The 18,305-nt window shown below is 41.6% G+C and overlaps 1 protein-coding gene across 3 annotated transcripts in view; it reads left to right on the top strand.

The window, feature by feature from the left end:
- LOC115574535 (serine/threonine-protein kinase D3) overlaps window positions 1-18,305 on the top strand; it is a 40,252-nt gene that overhangs the window by 12,671 nt on the left and 9,276 nt on the right. For 2 of the 3 annotated variants that reach the window (XM_030406127.1, XM_030406124.1), the window contains 9 exons: window positions 4,983-5,121; window positions 6,038-6,169; window positions 9,121-9,278; window positions 13,132-13,324; window positions 13,690-13,767; window positions 14,214-14,397; window positions 14,862-14,985; window positions 15,716-15,793; window positions 17,489-17,765. In XM_030406127.1, coding sequence (XP_030261987.1) covers window positions 4,983-5,121; window positions 6,038-6,169; window positions 9,121-9,278; window positions 13,132-13,324; window positions 13,690-13,767; window positions 14,214-14,397; window positions 14,862-14,985; window positions 15,716-15,793; window positions 17,489-17,765 — 1,363 coding nt within the window. The remainder of the gene's footprint in view (window positions 1-4,982; window positions 5,122-6,037; window positions 6,170-9,120; window positions 9,279-13,131; window positions 13,325-13,689; window positions 13,768-14,213; window positions 14,398-14,861; window positions 14,986-15,715; window positions 15,794-17,488; window positions 17,766-18,305) is intronic. The other variant, XM_030406128.1, reaches the window with a different exon arrangement.

Here is an 18,305-nt window from a genome sequence, read left to right as displayed (position 1 = left end):
TAGATGACACACATTCCGATATCCATGTGGTTCACAATAATGCAAATGACATGTTTGGGGTCTCTTAACCTGCCAATGTTGGCAGCAGATGTTGTGAACACACTGTCGGTATCAAGTGATTCAGCCGTTGAAGTAGTAACCACGACATCACCAGGGTCCTTGAACAAATCATGCGATTTAGAGAGTTGTGGAGTGAAAAGAAATGTATCAAAGTTTACAGAGTACCTACGGCAAACTCTAAATCATTCGAGCCTTCTTGCATATTCAGCGTGTCAAATTTTACAAATACTGTAAAACACTCTTTTCAAGGGAGTCTGGGAACTTTCTTCATCGGTGAAAAAAGTCCCCAGACTCCCTTAAGAAATTGCTCAATTTTGAGAGTTAAAAATAGCTCAATTTTGAAAGAGTTGGTAAACTTTTGGAAACACTGTCTATAGCAAATTCTAAGTCATTGGTGCCTTCTCATAAATTTGGCTTTGAATGTCAGTTTGTCACAGCATCGCTGCATCAGCCTCTCTGCTTGCGCGAATAAAGTGCATCTTATCTGCAGACATTTTGCACGGGATTTTGCCATCTATACCAAATTTATGAAAGGAGATATACTGTAAATTCTGCGTTAGATAAGAAACAATAAGTTGTTTCTTTCCTTGTAAAACTGTTGCAGCATTGTTGCACCTGCCTGTCTTCCTCAGTGTCTAAAAGGCGTCCTACATGCCAACATTTTGGAGCTGTTTGAACTTCTTTATGAAAGAAGACAACTCTTTTTTGAGAATAAACATGTCAGATTTACAAATACAGTAAACGGTAACCAATATAGGCTAATTCATTGTTGCCCGTGGAGAAAGTCCCCAGGATCCCTTGAAAAAAATCTTATAATGACAAAAAAAAAAAACTCTATGAACTTTTTTGAAACTTTTTAAATTCTTAATTAGTTGAGCTTTCTTGTAGATTCGGCACTACATACAAAACAAAAGTTGTTTCTTTCCTTGTAAAACCTGTGTTACCTGCACACATTTAGAAGCTGTTTGAACACACTGACATTACCATTTACAGCAGATTTATGAAAGGAGACAACATATTATTGATGGTAACATGTTTAGATACAGATACAGTCAACTATAACCACTTCTTTGTTGCCAGACTCCCTTATAAAATTGCTCAATTTGGTGAGTTGTTGAGTTGGATAAATGTAAGGAACTTTGAATGCTTTTTCTTACAAATTCTTAACTATTTGGGCCTTCTTGTTAAATCTGCAAATGTAATGTATGATCTTCCTTCTTTTTTGTGTGAAAAAGTGTCTGTTTGTCCCAGTGATACATACATATAATACATATTTATTCGCATATAGAGGAGGTCAGTGAGATCTGATCACAGGTGGTCACTCGAGGCGCATGTCCACCCTTTACATTACGTCACATTCCAGATTTAAAGTTCTGAAAGTAATTCAAGAAATGTGCGCATTAAGAAGATTAAATCATGACATTAACTTCATGAAGCAGTTGTGTGTTTTTTGTGTGCGTTTGTGGACTGGATGTTTCCTTTGAGAATCGGGATTAAAGGGCTCCATGAACACTTAATCTCTGCAGCACTCATGCCATTATCAGGGAGGGTAAGAGGTGATGGATATGCTTTTGGGTCAGTAAAAACAACTAAAGTTAGAAACACAGACATCTCTCAGCCCCCTGCTCCAGCTCCTGCATCAGGGTGAAAGGTCACGACCGGGCCTGGAGGTTTTGGCCTCTGCGACCCCGAGGACCAGAACGAGACTCTGGAGGCGTCAGAAGTATGGCTCTAGTTCTGTGAGGCAGTTGAGTTAGAGAATGTGAAAGGGATTGTGCGTGTGCATGCATGTGCGTGTGTGGAGGTTAAGCCCGGTTGATGGAGGATTAACCATAAAGAGGGGATCAGTGTGTATTAAACACACACTCTTGTCCATTAACAGAACTCTTAGTGTATTTCTCTGCTCACCTCAGAGAATGTGGCAGCTGACAACTGCCTCTAACGTGATTGGACGGAGTCCCAAATGCGTCGTCATGGCAGCTGAACAGAAGTGTTTTCACTTCTGGTTCAGACCTCACCCAGTCCTCATGAAGGACCTTTTTTTTTTTTTCAGCTTCCTGCTTTGTCATGGTTTCATAGCTGCTGGAGAATGAGAGGACAGGCAGACACAGAGCTGTTTGTCCTGATGCATTTTCTGTACTTATTTCGTAAATAGAATTTAATTATAGGACAAAGGTTGATTGCTGATAGGTTTCCAGGAATGGCTTCATTCAAACGTATCAATTACTTTGATGATAAGATGTAAATGGTTTGCTAGTTTTGCCAGAGGCAAAGTAACTAGAGACATAAGATGACAACAAAGGGAAGGAAAAAAACACAAAACAAGCAGAAAGAGTTGTACAAAGTTGACTAAAAATGACTACGGGTGCAAAATGGCTAGAAAGTGGTACACAAAGAGATGCAAAAAGACATAAAATGAGCATAAAGTGATGCCAAGCGACTAGAAAGAGATAGAGAATGACCACAAAAAGACACAGATAGAAAATGGCCACAAAGAAACACAAAACAACCCCACACACAGAATGACCCCAAAGTTGACCAGAAATACATGCAAAATGATTAGGAAGCAAAGCAAAAACACCACAGATGGGCACAGAACAACCATAAAGAAACACACAACTAGTAGAAAGAGCACAAATGAACACAAAACTACGCGGAAGAGATGTAAAATGACTCCCAAGAGAAGACTAATGACCACAGAAAGACTTGGAGCAACCACAAGGAGACACAAAAATACTAGGGAGAGATGCAAAGCGTCTGGAGAGAGCTGGAAAATGACTACGACATAAAACTTCTACAAAGAGATGCAAAATGACTAGAAAAGAGGTGCAAAACAACCACGCAGAGATGTTGTTGTGTGTTTTTTGCACACCTCTTCAGTCTGGGTGCTCTGTTCTTAAGTGGGGGGGCCGTCATGGGTCTGTGCTTTAATGATACATTCAAGTGCCTCAGTTTGGAGAAGGATATTGTGACAGTTCCAGCAGAACTGAGCTTGTCCTTGAATGCTGAGAGAACTCTTCCATTATAAAACCAACACTATGACTTGTCTGTCCTCACTTAAAGATCAGACTGATCCCTGTATTTCCATCTGTTATTGTCTATTTGTTGGAGCAGTGGTGTGTAGCCACGTGGATAATGACTGCTGGGTGTCAGTGACAGAACCTTAGCCATAATTCATGATGGATGTGTGTGTGTGTGTGTGTGTGTGTGTGCGTGCGTGTGTGTGTGTGTGTGTGTGCGTGTGTGTGTGTGTGTGTGCGTGTGGTATAGTCATTGCTATCCGTGCAGCTTCTGCCTCGTCACCTGGCTTCCTGCTGTCGGTGTGTGCTCTGGGATCCAGGCTGCATGCTACCTGCACACTGCTAACATCCTGCTAACGCAGAGATCAGCTCAGGGCAGGAAGCTGCTTCATCTGCCTGTCTGCAGGCTGCAGAGTCTGCTCAATTCTGAATCCAGTACACACACTTTAATAACAAGGAGTAGACAGAAATGTGAAACAACTCGAAAAGACGCCCAAAAAGATAAAAAAAGAGACGCCGAAAAGACTAGAGAGAGATGCAAAATGACTAGAAAGGGAAGCAGAATCACTAGTAAACACCCAAAACAACTGGAAAGAGAACCAAAAATGACTAGGAAAAGACTCCAAATGACTAGGAAGAGACTCAAAATTACCACAAAGGGACCCAAAATGACCACAAAGAGACAAATTGACTCGAAAGAATCGCCAAAAACGACTAGAAAGAGACCTTAAATAAACACAGAGACGCAAAAAGACTACACACATTCAGACTGAAACATTTGAGTCTTTCACTGTGGAAGTTTTAACAGAACGAGAGAGGACGCCTGACGAGGGCAGTGACCCAGACTCGGACCTTCACAGTTTGTAAGGTCTCTTTTATAAAGAGGATCTGGCTGCTGGGAAATCTTCATGTTTTAGAAGCTGGAGTTTTAACCAGAAAATCAGATTTAAGTTGGAGTTTGTCCGCTAGAAGTTTCCCGCTGTGGTTTTTCTCTGAATGTGTTTCATCACACATCATGTGTTCCTCTTGTGAAAAGGTTAGGTAATGGTTAACTCGGCTGCGCTGACACCAGAGATGAGGTCATGTGGAAAACTCTGCTCATACTGGTCATCAGGACATAACATAAGAGGGGTCAAGGGTCAGCAGGTTGGAGAAGTGCCTTGCTCACGAGCCGTGGATTAGGATAAAAACACATACGTTTTCTTGTTTTTTTTGGCTTTTTTTATGTTTGATTTTGTTTTTACCCGCGCATCAGGAATCAAGTCAACTGATTATTTGTTTTCAGCAGTGGGGTGTTATGTGCCTTTTGAGGCAAATTTATGATGAGTGATTTTAGGCTAGTTTATTTAACTCGGAAATATCTTTTGATATGACATATACAGCCTAGATGTGGCCAAAACAGTACAGTGTAATGGGCACTGAGATGCACAGTGGTTATCACCACCGCTATCACCACTGGGTCTATCTATACCACAGTATGTCTCAATTTTAATATCTAAAGGCATATTAAGTCTTCGTGGGCAGCACAGCCAATCAGTGATCAGGAATGTTTCATTGAAAGTTTTTTCTTTTTTATTTGGTGATGATCAAAGCGATCTGATGAAGTACTTTGATTTGTCAGTTATGTCATTTGGTGGATTACAACAAAAAACAACAAAACAAAACATTCACATTTGGCCGATTTTTAAACTTCATGTATTTTTTTCCTGTACTATTCCTACATATACTTTTACTTCTCCTATATCTCCTGTCTTGTCATTTTTGGATGTGTTCATGAAGTGTAGTCACACCGTTTACAGGTAGCTGCCAAGTTTGTGCTCAAGTGGAACCATTAGAAGTACTGATGGCACTAACCTCACTCGGTACACTAAGACTCACTGACTACCTCTTTCTCTTCCTCAGTTCCCCGAATGTGGATTTTTCGGCATGTATGACAAGATCCTGCTCTTCCGCCACGACCTGAACTCGGACAACATCCTGCAGCGCCTGACCTCGGCGGACGAGATCCACGAGGGTGACCTGGTTGAGGTGGTGCTCTCCGGTAAGAAGCTAACTCTAGACACTTTGAGATGTTTACTCCGGTACCATTCATATAGGTGAAGCTTATGAATAGCAAACGTGTAGAATTAGACTAATAACAATGATGATGATGGAAATGAAATTGTCTAACAGTTATTTTTTTTTTGCGCTTTGACAGCACACCCTCTCAAGTCTCAAGTCAACTTAAAGCAGTTTATGTATTTATTTATTTATTTATTTTGAAGGTTTGTTTAGTCTCAGCTTCCCCTCCTTCCGTTAATCCACCTCAGAGCGAGAGCGCTGAGGTCGCCTTGTTTTCGTTTCCTTCGCTGCGGCATCGCCCCAGGTCACCCCGTACGCTTCAACCATAATATTGTGTATAGGATTGTCATTTCCTTCGTCGTGTCAACGGGTTGGGTTGTAAAAACTAAAGCCGACACCTTCACAGCTGAACACCGCGGCGCTGAGCAGCGGCAGGTTTGAATTACACGGGAGGAAGAAAACAAAGTTGCAGCCTCGAACCGCATCGGGCTCAAACCCGCGACCACTTCCTCCTCCTCCTGCTCCTGCTGCTGCTGATGCAAAACCCTGCAGAGCTTCAAGAGTTTTTTTTTTTTCTCTGTTAGTATGTCTGCCTCTGGTAATAGAACATATAACTCACGCCTGATGGAGAACAGACTCGAAGAGAAAACGAGCTTGAGCGAGGGCTGCAGCCAGAGATTGTTTTCATTATCCAGTAATCTGCTGATTATTTCCCAAAATAACGTAAAATGAAATAAAACCAAATCAAATCAAATAGTTTTTTTTTGTCCGACCAAGAGTCCAAAACCCAATGACACTGTTTATTATCATAAACGACAAGGCTGTCGTAGCAGCTTGGGAAGCGTCCCGTGTCGTCTCTTGCTTTTTTTGTACTCCTCTGTGTCTGTTCATTTCAGCTCTCGCCAAAGCCGAGGACTTCCAGATCCGACCTCACGCACTGTACGTGCACTCCTACAAGGCGCCGGCATTCTGCGACGACTGTGGGGAGATGCTGTGGGGGCTCGTCAGACAGGGCCTCAAATGTGAAGGTAAGAATGTGGAAACAAGACGCCGGCAAGAGGCCAGGGGGGGATTTTAACTCCCCCGGGGTCGCGTTATGATGAGTCTGTGCTTAACACCTGCAGTCACATCAATCCTGAATCAAATGACTTTATTCAGCCTGAAGCACATTAAACCGAAGTGTTGGAGGCGGAGCTGATTCGAGATGCATCCAGATTCAGACTGCGATTGAAGCGTTTCAATGTGTACAGATCGAGTATAGTATCGAGCTACAAATCAGGTGGACGAACATAATTGCGTTCTGTGGCTTTCATTCTCATGCAGCTCAGTTTCAGTTTATACATTTTGTGTAAACAGCTTGAACAAGAATATTGTTGACCAGCTGTGGGGCTTTTCCATTGACACTTGAGAGATAAACCCTCTTTGTGGTAGGGGAAAAGCACACCTGCCCCGCTTCTGAGCGAGCTGCGGTGATGTCTCGCAAACCTGTGATGAACTTCCTCCATCCCCCATTCAATCGTGTGTTTTGTTTTGTGAGGTAGACAGGAGGAAAAGACATTTAAAAAAAAAAAAATCTCTGTGTGTTCAGCTGTCGGTACTTTTGTTCATGGCAGATTCGAACAGACTTCATAAACACTCAGCGGGTCAAATGACGTCACCTGAAAGCTCTGTAGCAACTACTAGAAATAGAGAAACATACGTACAGGTGAGAGGCTGCTCAGATTGTCAGGATATCTGGTCATTTAAAACAATTCAGACCGGCTTCCTCGCAATTACATTTATGAGAGTGTGTGTGTGATGACGTAAGACAAACTTTAAACGAGTATAACAGAGACGAGTAGGAAGCTGCACGTCAGTGACTGTTGCTACACAGCGATGAAGCACTTAAAATTGATCGTGAAACATAAAATTCGACTCTTCTTACCTCCGTCCAGCCAAGGGATCGAAAGTTCAGCTCCTTGGACAAATCCAGCCTGATGTCATGATTGTTTCATTAGATTTAATCAGGTTTTGTTCTCGCCAAGGCTGTGTGAAGTGACTCGTGAGGGTTCAGCATCCACTTTGATTCACGGCATGTCCCACGTCCAACACACACACACACACACACACACACACACACACACAGATTTTCACGCTGGTTTTTAAACCTGGCTGTACAGCAGGATGTCTTCATTGACTCTGTGACTTCCTGCCTCTATTTTTCACGTCTTTCATGTCCTGATCTCAGCTTTGGAAACCTCAGAGCACCAGAGAATCTTAACTGTAGTGATTCCAATGGAGAAAAGAGACGTTTGATGCTGCTGTCAGCTCAGAAACACGGCCTCTTCTTATGTAACTTGTTTTGGAGGTTGAAACGATTAAAAAGCTGAGTTTTCGCTCTGACAGAAGAATCTGCCCACTCACTTTGACTGTTGAAGCGAAGGACGAGAAAACCTTGATGGAAGAAAAGGACTTTTGTCACTTGTGTTAATCAGTTTTAAAACAAACTCTGTATCCTGAAGCCACATCCTGAACTCTTTAACAGTCACGTACCTGCATTCTGAAAAGTTCTACAGAGAGATTTGACTTGTCTGACCATTTTAGACGGTGGTTCAGGCCCTTGGTTCAGACCTGGGTCCTCGTCCAGTTTCTTTAGGAAAAAGTCAACAGGTTAAGTTGCAAATCTTAAAAGAATGGTTCAGGAAATGCACTTACTAGCTATCTTGCCAAGACTTGGATGAGAACATCGATATCCCTCTCATGCTCATGTTGGTGTGCAGCTAAAGCTTGGAGTTGATTATTTTTATTAACAAGTTGTGTCGGGTTTGTTTAATCCTTACATAAGTTCAAATATAAAGTAAGAAGTTGTCAGCGATGTCGATCAAGGTCCTGTTTTTCAAATGAGCAGTTGTCTGGTGCAAAAGCGCCGCTGCTCTTTTTCCTGGCAGCTGGGTAAAGGTCACAGTAGAGGAACTGGTAGTAATATGACATGATTAAAGGTCCAGTATGTAAGATTTAGGGGCATGTATTGTCAGAAATGGAATATAATATCCTCAATTATGTTTTTTATTGGTGTGTAATCACCTGAAAGAATTGTTATATTTTCATTACTTTCACTACTATTTAAATGAGATCTAACAAATTTTACATTATCAGTGTTGGAGGCCCCGTCCATTCCTAGCTGTTAAGTAGTGCATGAAGCCAAAAAAGCTTGACTTTGTGGGATAAGAATTACCCAGATCTTATTGGCAGCCCCAAACAGCACGCACATTAGAGACTTCCGCCAACTGAGCTGGCAAACTTCCGTTTAAGCCCCCGGCTAACTTGAATAGGAGTTAAAATATTTAATCTTGCAGCTCGTCTGAATGTTTTTGGACAGAGCAGCTGAAATTATATCATAAAAGGAGTCATTTCACGAGGTTAGTGAGGCTCAAAGAAATGTTTACACCATTTTGCCGCTGCTTCTTTCACAATGCAAGTTTGTGGGAAAATGTTTCTTTGGTCCCCAGTGCGTCATGTAATGTCGTAATTACATGGCAAGATAACAGGCTTCGCTAACCAGTTTCATAAATGTTTATTGCTCTAGAGGTGTAAATAAGACTCGCTTCGTTGATCTGTCTTTTGTCTGAGGGTAAACAGATGTGTAACTTGCTGTGGTGTCTGTGGTTGCAAAGAGCTCCGTGCCTTCATGCAGGCTGCTGCATGTTAGCATGCTAACAGGCTAAACTAAGATGGCGAACATGGTAAACATTAGCGTGTCAGTATTGCCTACCTTAGCCTTACCTTACCTTACCTTACCTTACCTTAAAGATTTGGAACTTTATAGTTTGAGTTTAAGCAAAGTTTGGCTGCACAACTTGGGCTTGACTGAGCCACTGCTGAGACAGAGACAAACGGACTGGTTGATCATATCAAAAGACAACACCACAAACCAAAAGCCTGACAGCTGGAGAATCAAATGAAATGACATGACAGTGACAATAATTTTTTCTCTTTACAGGATGTGGACTGAACTACCACAAACGGTGTGCGTTCAAGATTCCCAACAACTGCAGTGGGGTCAGGAAGAGACGGCTGTCCAACGTCTCTCTGCCGGGCTCCGTCATGTCTGTAGCTCGTCCACCTTCAACTGAGTTCACCCAGACACCGCAGGAGGAGGTACGTTCACCACCGTCACCTACAGTCTTTCACGCCAGTTAACCAACCTCTTGTGTTAAGGAGAAGGACGATTTTTGCTGGGATGATTTTTTTTTTTTCTCTCCCTCTTGTTTAGTCTGATTTGTCATCTTGTTTTCCTCTTTCCTGTCATGTTTCCCTTCTTCCTACCTAGTTTAATCAAGGCTTGGCGGTGACCATGAGTGACCCCACCTTGACTCAGCTGTCTGGCATTCAGACATCACTGACTAGTAAACGTTAGTGTCGCTCTCATTTGTTTGTGTCAGTCTGCACGTGTGCAAGGTAACAGCGAAAACATGGTTGATTTGGACATTTTATCAACAAGCAAGTGGAATGGATTTGATAATGAAACACTGACATGGTGCTCTGATAAACTGATGGATCATGGAGCGGGTGTATTTTTGTGATGTGGGTGAACTGACCCTTTAAAATGCTGATGAAATGACCATGAAGTTACTGTATTGTTACTGGAATATTTTAACAGCAGCTGATTTGATTCTCATTTGAGTGAGTGTGAGTGTGTGAATGTGTGTGTGAGTGTCTGTGTGTGTGTGTGTGAGCGTGTGTGTGTGTGTGTGTGCGTGTGCGTGTGTGTGTGTATAACAGCGTGATGATGGCGCTGATAAGACTCTGTTCCAGTTAGCGTACAGCTCTGACTGTGACTCATTTTGTTCGCTGGTTTGAACGGGATGGAAAATCCAGTGGTTTGCCTCCAGGCATCGGAGAGAGCAAGAGAGAGATTGTGTGTGTGTGTGTGTCTGTGTGTGTGTGTGTGTGTGTGTGACAGAAAGAGAGAAGGAGAGAGAGAAACTACTGGAAATGGCTCACTGGTTGCACAACGTAGATCTGCAAGCGTGGAAAGTGTTTTATCATCACGTCATTGTCACGATCTGTCAGAAATAAATCAAACCTTTAAATTGACTTTCACTTCACTAACAGCATGTGCCTGATTTTCTACAAAAAACCTCTGAACAACAGCCAGTAGGAACCGATGTTCTTACAAATACTCGATTTGAAGGATCTTGACACGTTAAAGGGTGTCAGAGTCAGTGGGAAGTGAACAGATGTGTGTGTGTGTGTGTGTTTGTGTGTGCGTGTGTGTGTGTGTGTGTGTGTGTGTGTGTGTTGTGAATTTGGAATCAGTTAATGTCATGGATTTGATGAAAGTGGTTCCCTGAAACCTCAAAGAGTTCAATTCAACAAGGATTTATGCTTAAATGGCCAAAGCAGCAACAACAACGAGCATAGAATATAGAAATATAGAATATATATGTGTGTGTATAGATGTATAAATGTGTATATATGTGTAGATGTGTATATATGTTTATATGTGTGTATATATGATATATACACAAATACATGTAGATAAATATATATACACAAACACACACACAGTGAAATATTCTTTCAATATCCCAAGTTTTTCTTTCATCTGATTTCTAAACTGGTGAAGCGGTAAAGGGTTGCCCATCCAGCCAGACCCCAGCATGCACGGGGTGAGGGACAGGGTACATTCTGACACACATATAAACACCTACAGGCAATTTAGAGTTTCCAGTTCAGCCGACTTCACATGTTTGGACTGTGAGAGGAAACCAGAGCACTGAGAGGAAAACCCAGACAAAAGACAACACATGCAGATGAGTCACACGCACGTCTTCTTATTCTAACAGGATATTTGTTCCCACATGTGTCCTTACAATCATTTTCTGGAGAACTGTTAAGCATAGAGAGCTGTCATTGAGTGCTTCATCAGATATTAAAGTAACATTATGTAGTTTTACTTATTACTGCAACCCCCCCCCCCCCCCCCCCCCACACACACACACACACAGTTTCTGAGTGCAACACCCCTGTCGGAGAACTCATTACATCAAAATAATATTCTGTCTTGAAAATGTAGTAAAGATGTAAGTAACACGGGGATCCTACCCTCTCACTGAAGTTACATGTGCCATTTTTCCATCACATCTGCCGGTCTGGCTGCTTGACTTGGCACGGCAGCCCGGCATTTCCATCACAGCTGGGCTACCTGCTTGAAGGTGTGTCTTAAAGCAATGACACACTTGTCAATAAAAAGCTCCTTGTTATTTGATCATTTAAAAGCTTTTGTTATGAAGCAGCATTACAGGAAACATTGTGCTTACACCAGCATTAACTGAACAGTAAACATGACTCCTGAACAGATGAAAGAAACTCAGTACTTTTGAAGCCTCTAACCGAATCTCTGAAACTGACAGCTGAACAAACAGACTTTTAAAAACGTCTCTCTCTTAGGTTTCAGCCACAGACATGAGTCCAGTATCGATTTTAGGGGGAGACGGGTGCCTGTTAAGGGTTGGCTGCAGTTGAGAGATGTCACGGCTTGGCCGTACTCTGGAGCAGATCCATCACTGCCGCGGCTCGGCTCCACTCAGTTCGGTTAAACTGGTGACGGGAAAGACAAATCGGCATGGCTTGGTTTGACTCGCCGCGTGCTAGTTGAAAAATGGCGACAGTGCAGAATTATCTGTATAATACCCGCTGTTCTGCCCCATATAATCATCATCATAATTAAGAAATCACGTAAGGTAAAAATATAGACTGTAATCTGGTTACACTGTGCATTTTAACACAGTGATAGTTTGGGTTTGACACGTTGAAGTCTACAGTCTTTTTCACAACATTTTGTACCGCCCAAAACATGCAATAGGAAAGGATAAAAACAAGAGCCCGACTGATAATTATTTTTTGAGGCCGATACCTATATCAGGAAGAAAAACATTTTAATATCAATAAATAGTTGGAGATACAATTTTCCTTTGCATTGTCAAACAGTTGTGACAAACATATGTAACAGAAGCAAGATATTTTCCAGTTTTTCCACAGTAAACTATAAATTTAAATTACATCAGTGCACTGAACAGTAACTATTGAGAATGTCTAATCTTTTTACATTTCTGCACTTTAATCTCTAAAAAAAAAGATTGTTTTGATTTTTGTATTTGGACACACCGAGCAACATATAAGCAGACACCAATGTTCAGTATCTGTGAAGGGCCAATATCGGCCAACCAGTATATTGACCAGGCTCAGTGTTCAGCTTGTTTTGCAACAAAAAATCAAATTAAACATCTTCAGAGGAACTAATGTTACATTTCTGGCAGAAGACAAGAGGATGTTTGTTTTAAGAAAATCAGACAGGCAGAAGTTAACAAGGTGAAAATATTTTCATCGTCCCCTCCGGCATTTCATGTATGTAAACAAAAACAACATGTGCACTCTGGTAGGCCTCGCCGGGTTAATGGTCATGATTATGATCTATAACACAAACATGTTATCACATCTGTCTTGTCAGAATCTCGTCATCGATCATTTCGACATTGATTCGAGGCCACTGGGTTTATCCAAACACGATCAATCAGACTGATGATGTGAGAAGGAGGATTATCAAACTGTTCTGTACTAATTCAGGCCCATTGTGTCACATGCTTCCTGCTCTTGCCAGGCACGGCGGCCTGTTAGCAGCATGTTGTACAAGGACAGCCATTGTTCTTGTGGATAGAAAAGATTTCATCGGTGTTCTACTTTCCCAACGAGGGAACAGCTCTGCAGATCTCATGTCTCAGCTGAACCACCTGAACCCTGATTGTTCACTTTGTTTCCGATCAGTCACTTCAGAGGGAAAGGGGGAGAAAAAAAACTTGGGTGTCTTTAATTCAAAAAGTCTTCAAATGTAATTCAGAAATTAACAACAGCTGCACTGTAATCTTTGGAGAGTTTGTTCGCCATCTTAACTTCTGAACACAAATCAAATAAACTCGTCATTCTTCCTTACCCTCCCTCCTGGTCGAAGCAGCGTCCTCTCCTGGGTGCCGGAAAGCGCAACTCTCTGCTGAGCGGTCGCCCCATCTGGATGGAGAAGATGGTCCTGGGTCGGGTCAAAGTCCCTCACACCTTCTCTGTCCACACCTACACCCGTCCCACCATCTGCCAGTTCTGCAAACGGCTGCTGAAAGGCCTCTTCCGCCAGGGGATGCAGTGTAAAGGTGACAACAAACACAAGTCAGCTTACCAGATAACTATTTTTATGGATTCATTAGCTTGGAGGGTTGGGCAGTGTGTTAAAATGTTCCAGCAAGCGCTAGCTTGTTCTTGAGGTAGAACACTAAAACTACCAAAAAACCCAAAAAAGACAAAAATCGCCCCAACAAATTGCCTACAAACTTAACTGCCGATCGACTCAATTGCTGATATATTTTGTCCAATTGCCCAAACCTATTAGCTGTATTACACTGTGGTCACCAGATGAGAATGATTGACAAAATTAGTGATCAACCTATTATTTAAAAAAAAAAATAGATTAATGTTTGATTGTATTTTCTTTTAATTCTATGTTTCTCTTCTACTCCAGATTGTAAATTTAACTGCCATAAAAGATGTGCAGCCAAAGTACCTCGAGACTGCCTCGGGGAGGTCGACTTCAATGGAGGTGAGTGTGTTCAACTTAGTTTTACAATTACTTTGTACAGACAACACGCCTCGCCACCTGGTATTGTCATCGTTACATATATATGAAAAAAAAAAAGTTTTAAGTTTAATATCATACTCCACACTGCTCTTTACTATTGTTGTATTTGTATTTTCCTTTCTCTCTCATTTTGTTGTAAAACAAATCTGGAGCAAGAATATGGGGTTTTCCTGTTCACTTCAATGCAGTTGCAAGTTTTTGTCCACATTTTGTATTATGTAGCTGACACCTAGTGGCCATTAGAGAAACAACAGCTTGATGAAAATGTTGAGAAAAATCTCAATTTTATCTTTATTGCGCATTTCATGTTACTAAAAGACATTTCACATAATATAAAATGAAAAGCAAGACACTTCAAAGTTAGTTGTAAGTGTTGCACTCAGCCTCTTTACATTGTGTCTCTGCAGAACCTGTCAGTCCCAGTCCGGACTCCGAGGCGACGATGGAGGTGGACAACTGTGATGTGAACAGTGACGGCGGTCACAGCATGGACGAGCAGGACGAGCTGTCCACGCCTGACGACAAGCTCTTCTTCATCGAGGGTCCCTGCACGGACAGCGAGAAGGACGACGAGACGATCAGAGCCATCAGGTGGGCTGAACCTCTGGATTTCACGTACAGATTACATTATGTGCCTGTTAGTTTATGTTACTATCGTGTAAACTTTTAGTGGATACCAATGCCAGTTTCAACCCTTAAATCTCACACCAGGCTTTTTTCAATATGCTTTTAAACTTATATTAGCTGGGATTAGATAAAATATTAGATTTTTTTCACTAAATCATGTAATATAATTTGAAGTATTTTAATTAGCTTCATAGCTTTTAACCAAGCTTTGATTTTGAATTGACATTGTGCAACATTTGACAGATGAAAAGTTTAGTACCATAAAACTCAACCTTGCTCAGTTCAATACAACAGATTTTACTACTACTGGTTTACGTGCTCTGTTACGACCAGTATCTTATGGTGGCTAATGTTAGCTTATTAAAGTTAATATTGCACATTGTTGAATTCCCTAAATGTCTGTGTCTGTGTTATTTGTTGACGTGCAGCCCATCCACCAGCAGTAACATCCCTCTGATGCGTGTGGTTCAGTCCATCAAACACACCAAGAGGAAAAGCTCCACAGTGGTTAAAGAGGGCTGGATGGTCCACTACACGAGCCGCGACAACCTGGTGAGTGCCTTGTTCTCGTGTGGGCACGGTGAATCAGGGCGAGAATGGCACACTCATATTTAAAACAACTATACAAAACTATTCAATCAATGTAAATACATTGTTGAAGACCATAAATAGAATCACAATTGGAGTTTGATTTTACTTCAAAGTTTTGAAAGTTCTCACTTTGCAGAATGACTTCTATTATTAATCCATTGATATCTAAATGGTACTTTAATGTTGAGGCTGAATGAGGTAGAGCTACTTTTAACTACTACTACATACTGTTTGCCGTTTTTTTTTTTTTTTACTTTTAATGTATGTTAAATAAATGATACATTCCATAGTTTGTTTAATAGTTCAACATCCCAATATTCTTTTATATGGCTCTACATATTGAATTAATGGATATTCAAATATACAGTAACCCGAATATGTCAACATATTTTATTCTAAAACAATGCATTATATTTTACAAACTGATCAGAAAATACTGCATGTTTGGATATAACATCTTAACTATATCTGTCACATATAAGAAATGCAGTTGAGTAAAAAGTTGTATCCAAAATGTAGTGGAGTAGTATAAAATAAGAATATAAAATAAATTCAATCAAGTACAAATATCAAATTGTGAAAGAAGAACTCCGTCCACCTGTGGCTGAAATCATACATGTACATATATAAAAATAAAATGCTTTTGAATTTCGAAAGTGTTTGTCCTGATGAACTTCTTTTGTGTCTGCAGAGGAAGAGACATTACTGGAGGCTGGACAGCAAGAGTCTGACTCTGTTTCAAAATGAAAGCGGAGCCAAGTTTTACAAGGTAGGAGAGCCGCTGAGCTCAGATCTGGTTTCAGCTGCTCTGCCAAACAAAGCAGCAACGCGAAGAGACGACTGTAGGGAGTCGGGTTCATACAGTAACATTCATGAGACAGTAACACACGGTGAGGTATAATTATATCCAGCGTATTGGGTGTGATTATTCTTATCAGGTCTGTCTGTTTGCAGTAAGTTGTAACCTTCTAACAAGAATATTTAGAAAAGAAAAATATAATAAATGTGGTGACAATAAAACATTTGTCTTCAGACTGAGCTTGGCGCAGTGATGCTAACAGAAGAGAAATATTTGGTCTGTGACAGTGAAATAAAAAAGAAAAAGTTCTATACCATTGACTTCAAAATTGGAGGTTGAATTGTGTAACGATTCCACAATAAGATCCATTTAGTAGCAGTAACAGTAGTATTTTTTTTATTGTATTAAACAATCTTCCTTCTTCTTGTAGATTTTAGAATACGAGCATTTTCAGACACTAAATGGGTTTTGTAGTGAGATTGTTTTGTCAGTTACAGTTTTCAGAGTCAAGAATAAACTTTGAGACTCCAAATTCAATGAATTGATAGTGACACGTAAACAAACAATCAGGATTTGTTTCAGACACTCACCACAATGCCTGCCTGATGAGGTGCCTTGGTATCATAAAATGATGCTGAAATCAGCTTACGGGATCCTCACAGAATAAGGATGTGAAAGAAAGTATTGTTTGAGCTTTACAGATTTAGTGGTTACCTGCCAACCGTTCAGAAACCTAACCTAACTAAGCAGTAGGTTAAAGTTTAAACTTAAAAGGCCTCTCCTCTGACTTTTCCAGCTTTTTTTTGTCCCAATTTTAAATATCCACTGAGGAGAAATTTGTTTCCTTGATATATCAAATGATCAGACATGAATCCAGGTCAGTGCAGCCACAGCTCTTTCATTCTCTATCATCTCCCTCTCTTCTGCTCCACCTCCTTTCATCTCGTGTCTGCCAGCGACCTGTTGCCCTTTACCACAAAGAGCTGCTGAGACCTTCTTTTGAAGAGTAGGCAAGAACGGGATGAGGGAGGACGGCGAGGCAGAGGGGGAGATTTGTGGTGGTTTTTTTCGGGAACCTCGGGTTGCTTCCCTGCCGTCTGTCTGGCTCGTTGCCACGCTGCCTCGTGCCCAGAGCAGCCGAGGCACGTCCTGCCTTTTAATCAGAGCGGCAGGATGAATGGACACTGAACGCAGTCTGTGGTTAGTGGTGAGGAGGGGAGGGGAGGACTTGGCAAAACACAAAACGTTCAGCTGACACTGAGGGGCATGAAGACACCACGGGGCCGATCGTTCTCCCTTTATGTGTTTGATCTGGCAGGGTTTGGGTTGTTAGGAGGGGTGGGGTGGCTTTTGGGGGAGAAGGGGGGTGAACTCTGCCAGAGAAGGAAGGAAGGGAAGTTTCAAACACTCGGACCCAAAGAGCGTCTCATAGTTCAGCAGAGAGAGGAGAGGTCTTAGGATGGAGGGAGCTGGGAGCAAATACCAGCTGAGGAACATTTCGAAACCATTTAGATGCTTTTTGTTGACTGGAATTATTTTGAAATGGTTTTAGAGTAGAATTTGAAGAGAGATGTCTGGGTTTCTGAGCTGAAAGTGGTGGTATGTTCAGTGAGAAGAATCTTAAATGTATCTTTAATGAGGTGTTTTTATCTAAACACACTCCAGGAGATCCCCCTGTCTGAGATCCTCCAGGTGGAGCCAGCGCAGGACTTCAGCAACCTCCCCCAGGGCAGCAACCCTCACTGCTTCGAGGTGATCACGGGCAACATGGTGTTCTACGTCGGGGAGGATAACAACGGCCTGTATCACAACCCCGTCATGGCAGCGTCCGGCGTGGGGCGGGATGTGGGCCAGAGTTGGGAGAAGGCCATCCGACAGGCGATGATGCCCGTCACGCCCAAAGCCAGCGTCGGCACCGGGCCGGGCCAGGCGAAGGATCACAGTGAGTATCCATCAGAAGCTACCACTTTAGTCCAACTTCATGTTCCCTTTCGAATTAAAATATTAAAAAATGATCACATAGTTAAGACTCAAAGGGAATTTTACTGATCTTCACCAGATATCCTATGATTTTTAGAAAGAAATACAGTAACTGCAGAATGTGGAGGAAGTCTGTTGTTAGTTATGTAGCCTATTGAAACTAGAGAAACCAACACAGTATTGAAAGACATTGCAACAACCAGGCACTTACACAGGGACAGTTTAGGTCTTTTGATGTGGGGTTGTATGAGGTACTTATTCCTAGTCAGTGCATTACCTGCAGTAGATGACCATCAGGAAGCAGGGCTTACCTGTCCTACCTAAAATACATATATCTGTTTTAGTGTATGCTATGTTTGAACATTTTTGGCACTTTACATTGCCGTCAAATAGCCTTTACCCTTTGGCACTACATTCCCTCAAAAGTACATCGTCTCTATTCCCACACACAGGTGGAATGTAGTGCCAAAGAAAAAGGCTTTTAAATGGCAGTGTAAATCGC

Source organism: Sparus aurata, chromosome 22, assembly GCF_900880675.1.
Source record: "Sparus aurata chromosome 22, fSpaAur1.1, whole genome shotgun sequence".
NCBI lineage: Eukaryota > Metazoa > Chordata > Actinopteri > Spariformes > Sparidae > Sparus > Sparus aurata.
Note: the sequence above shows the minus strand (reverse complement) of the source record. Positions and strands in the feature narration are given on the sequence as shown.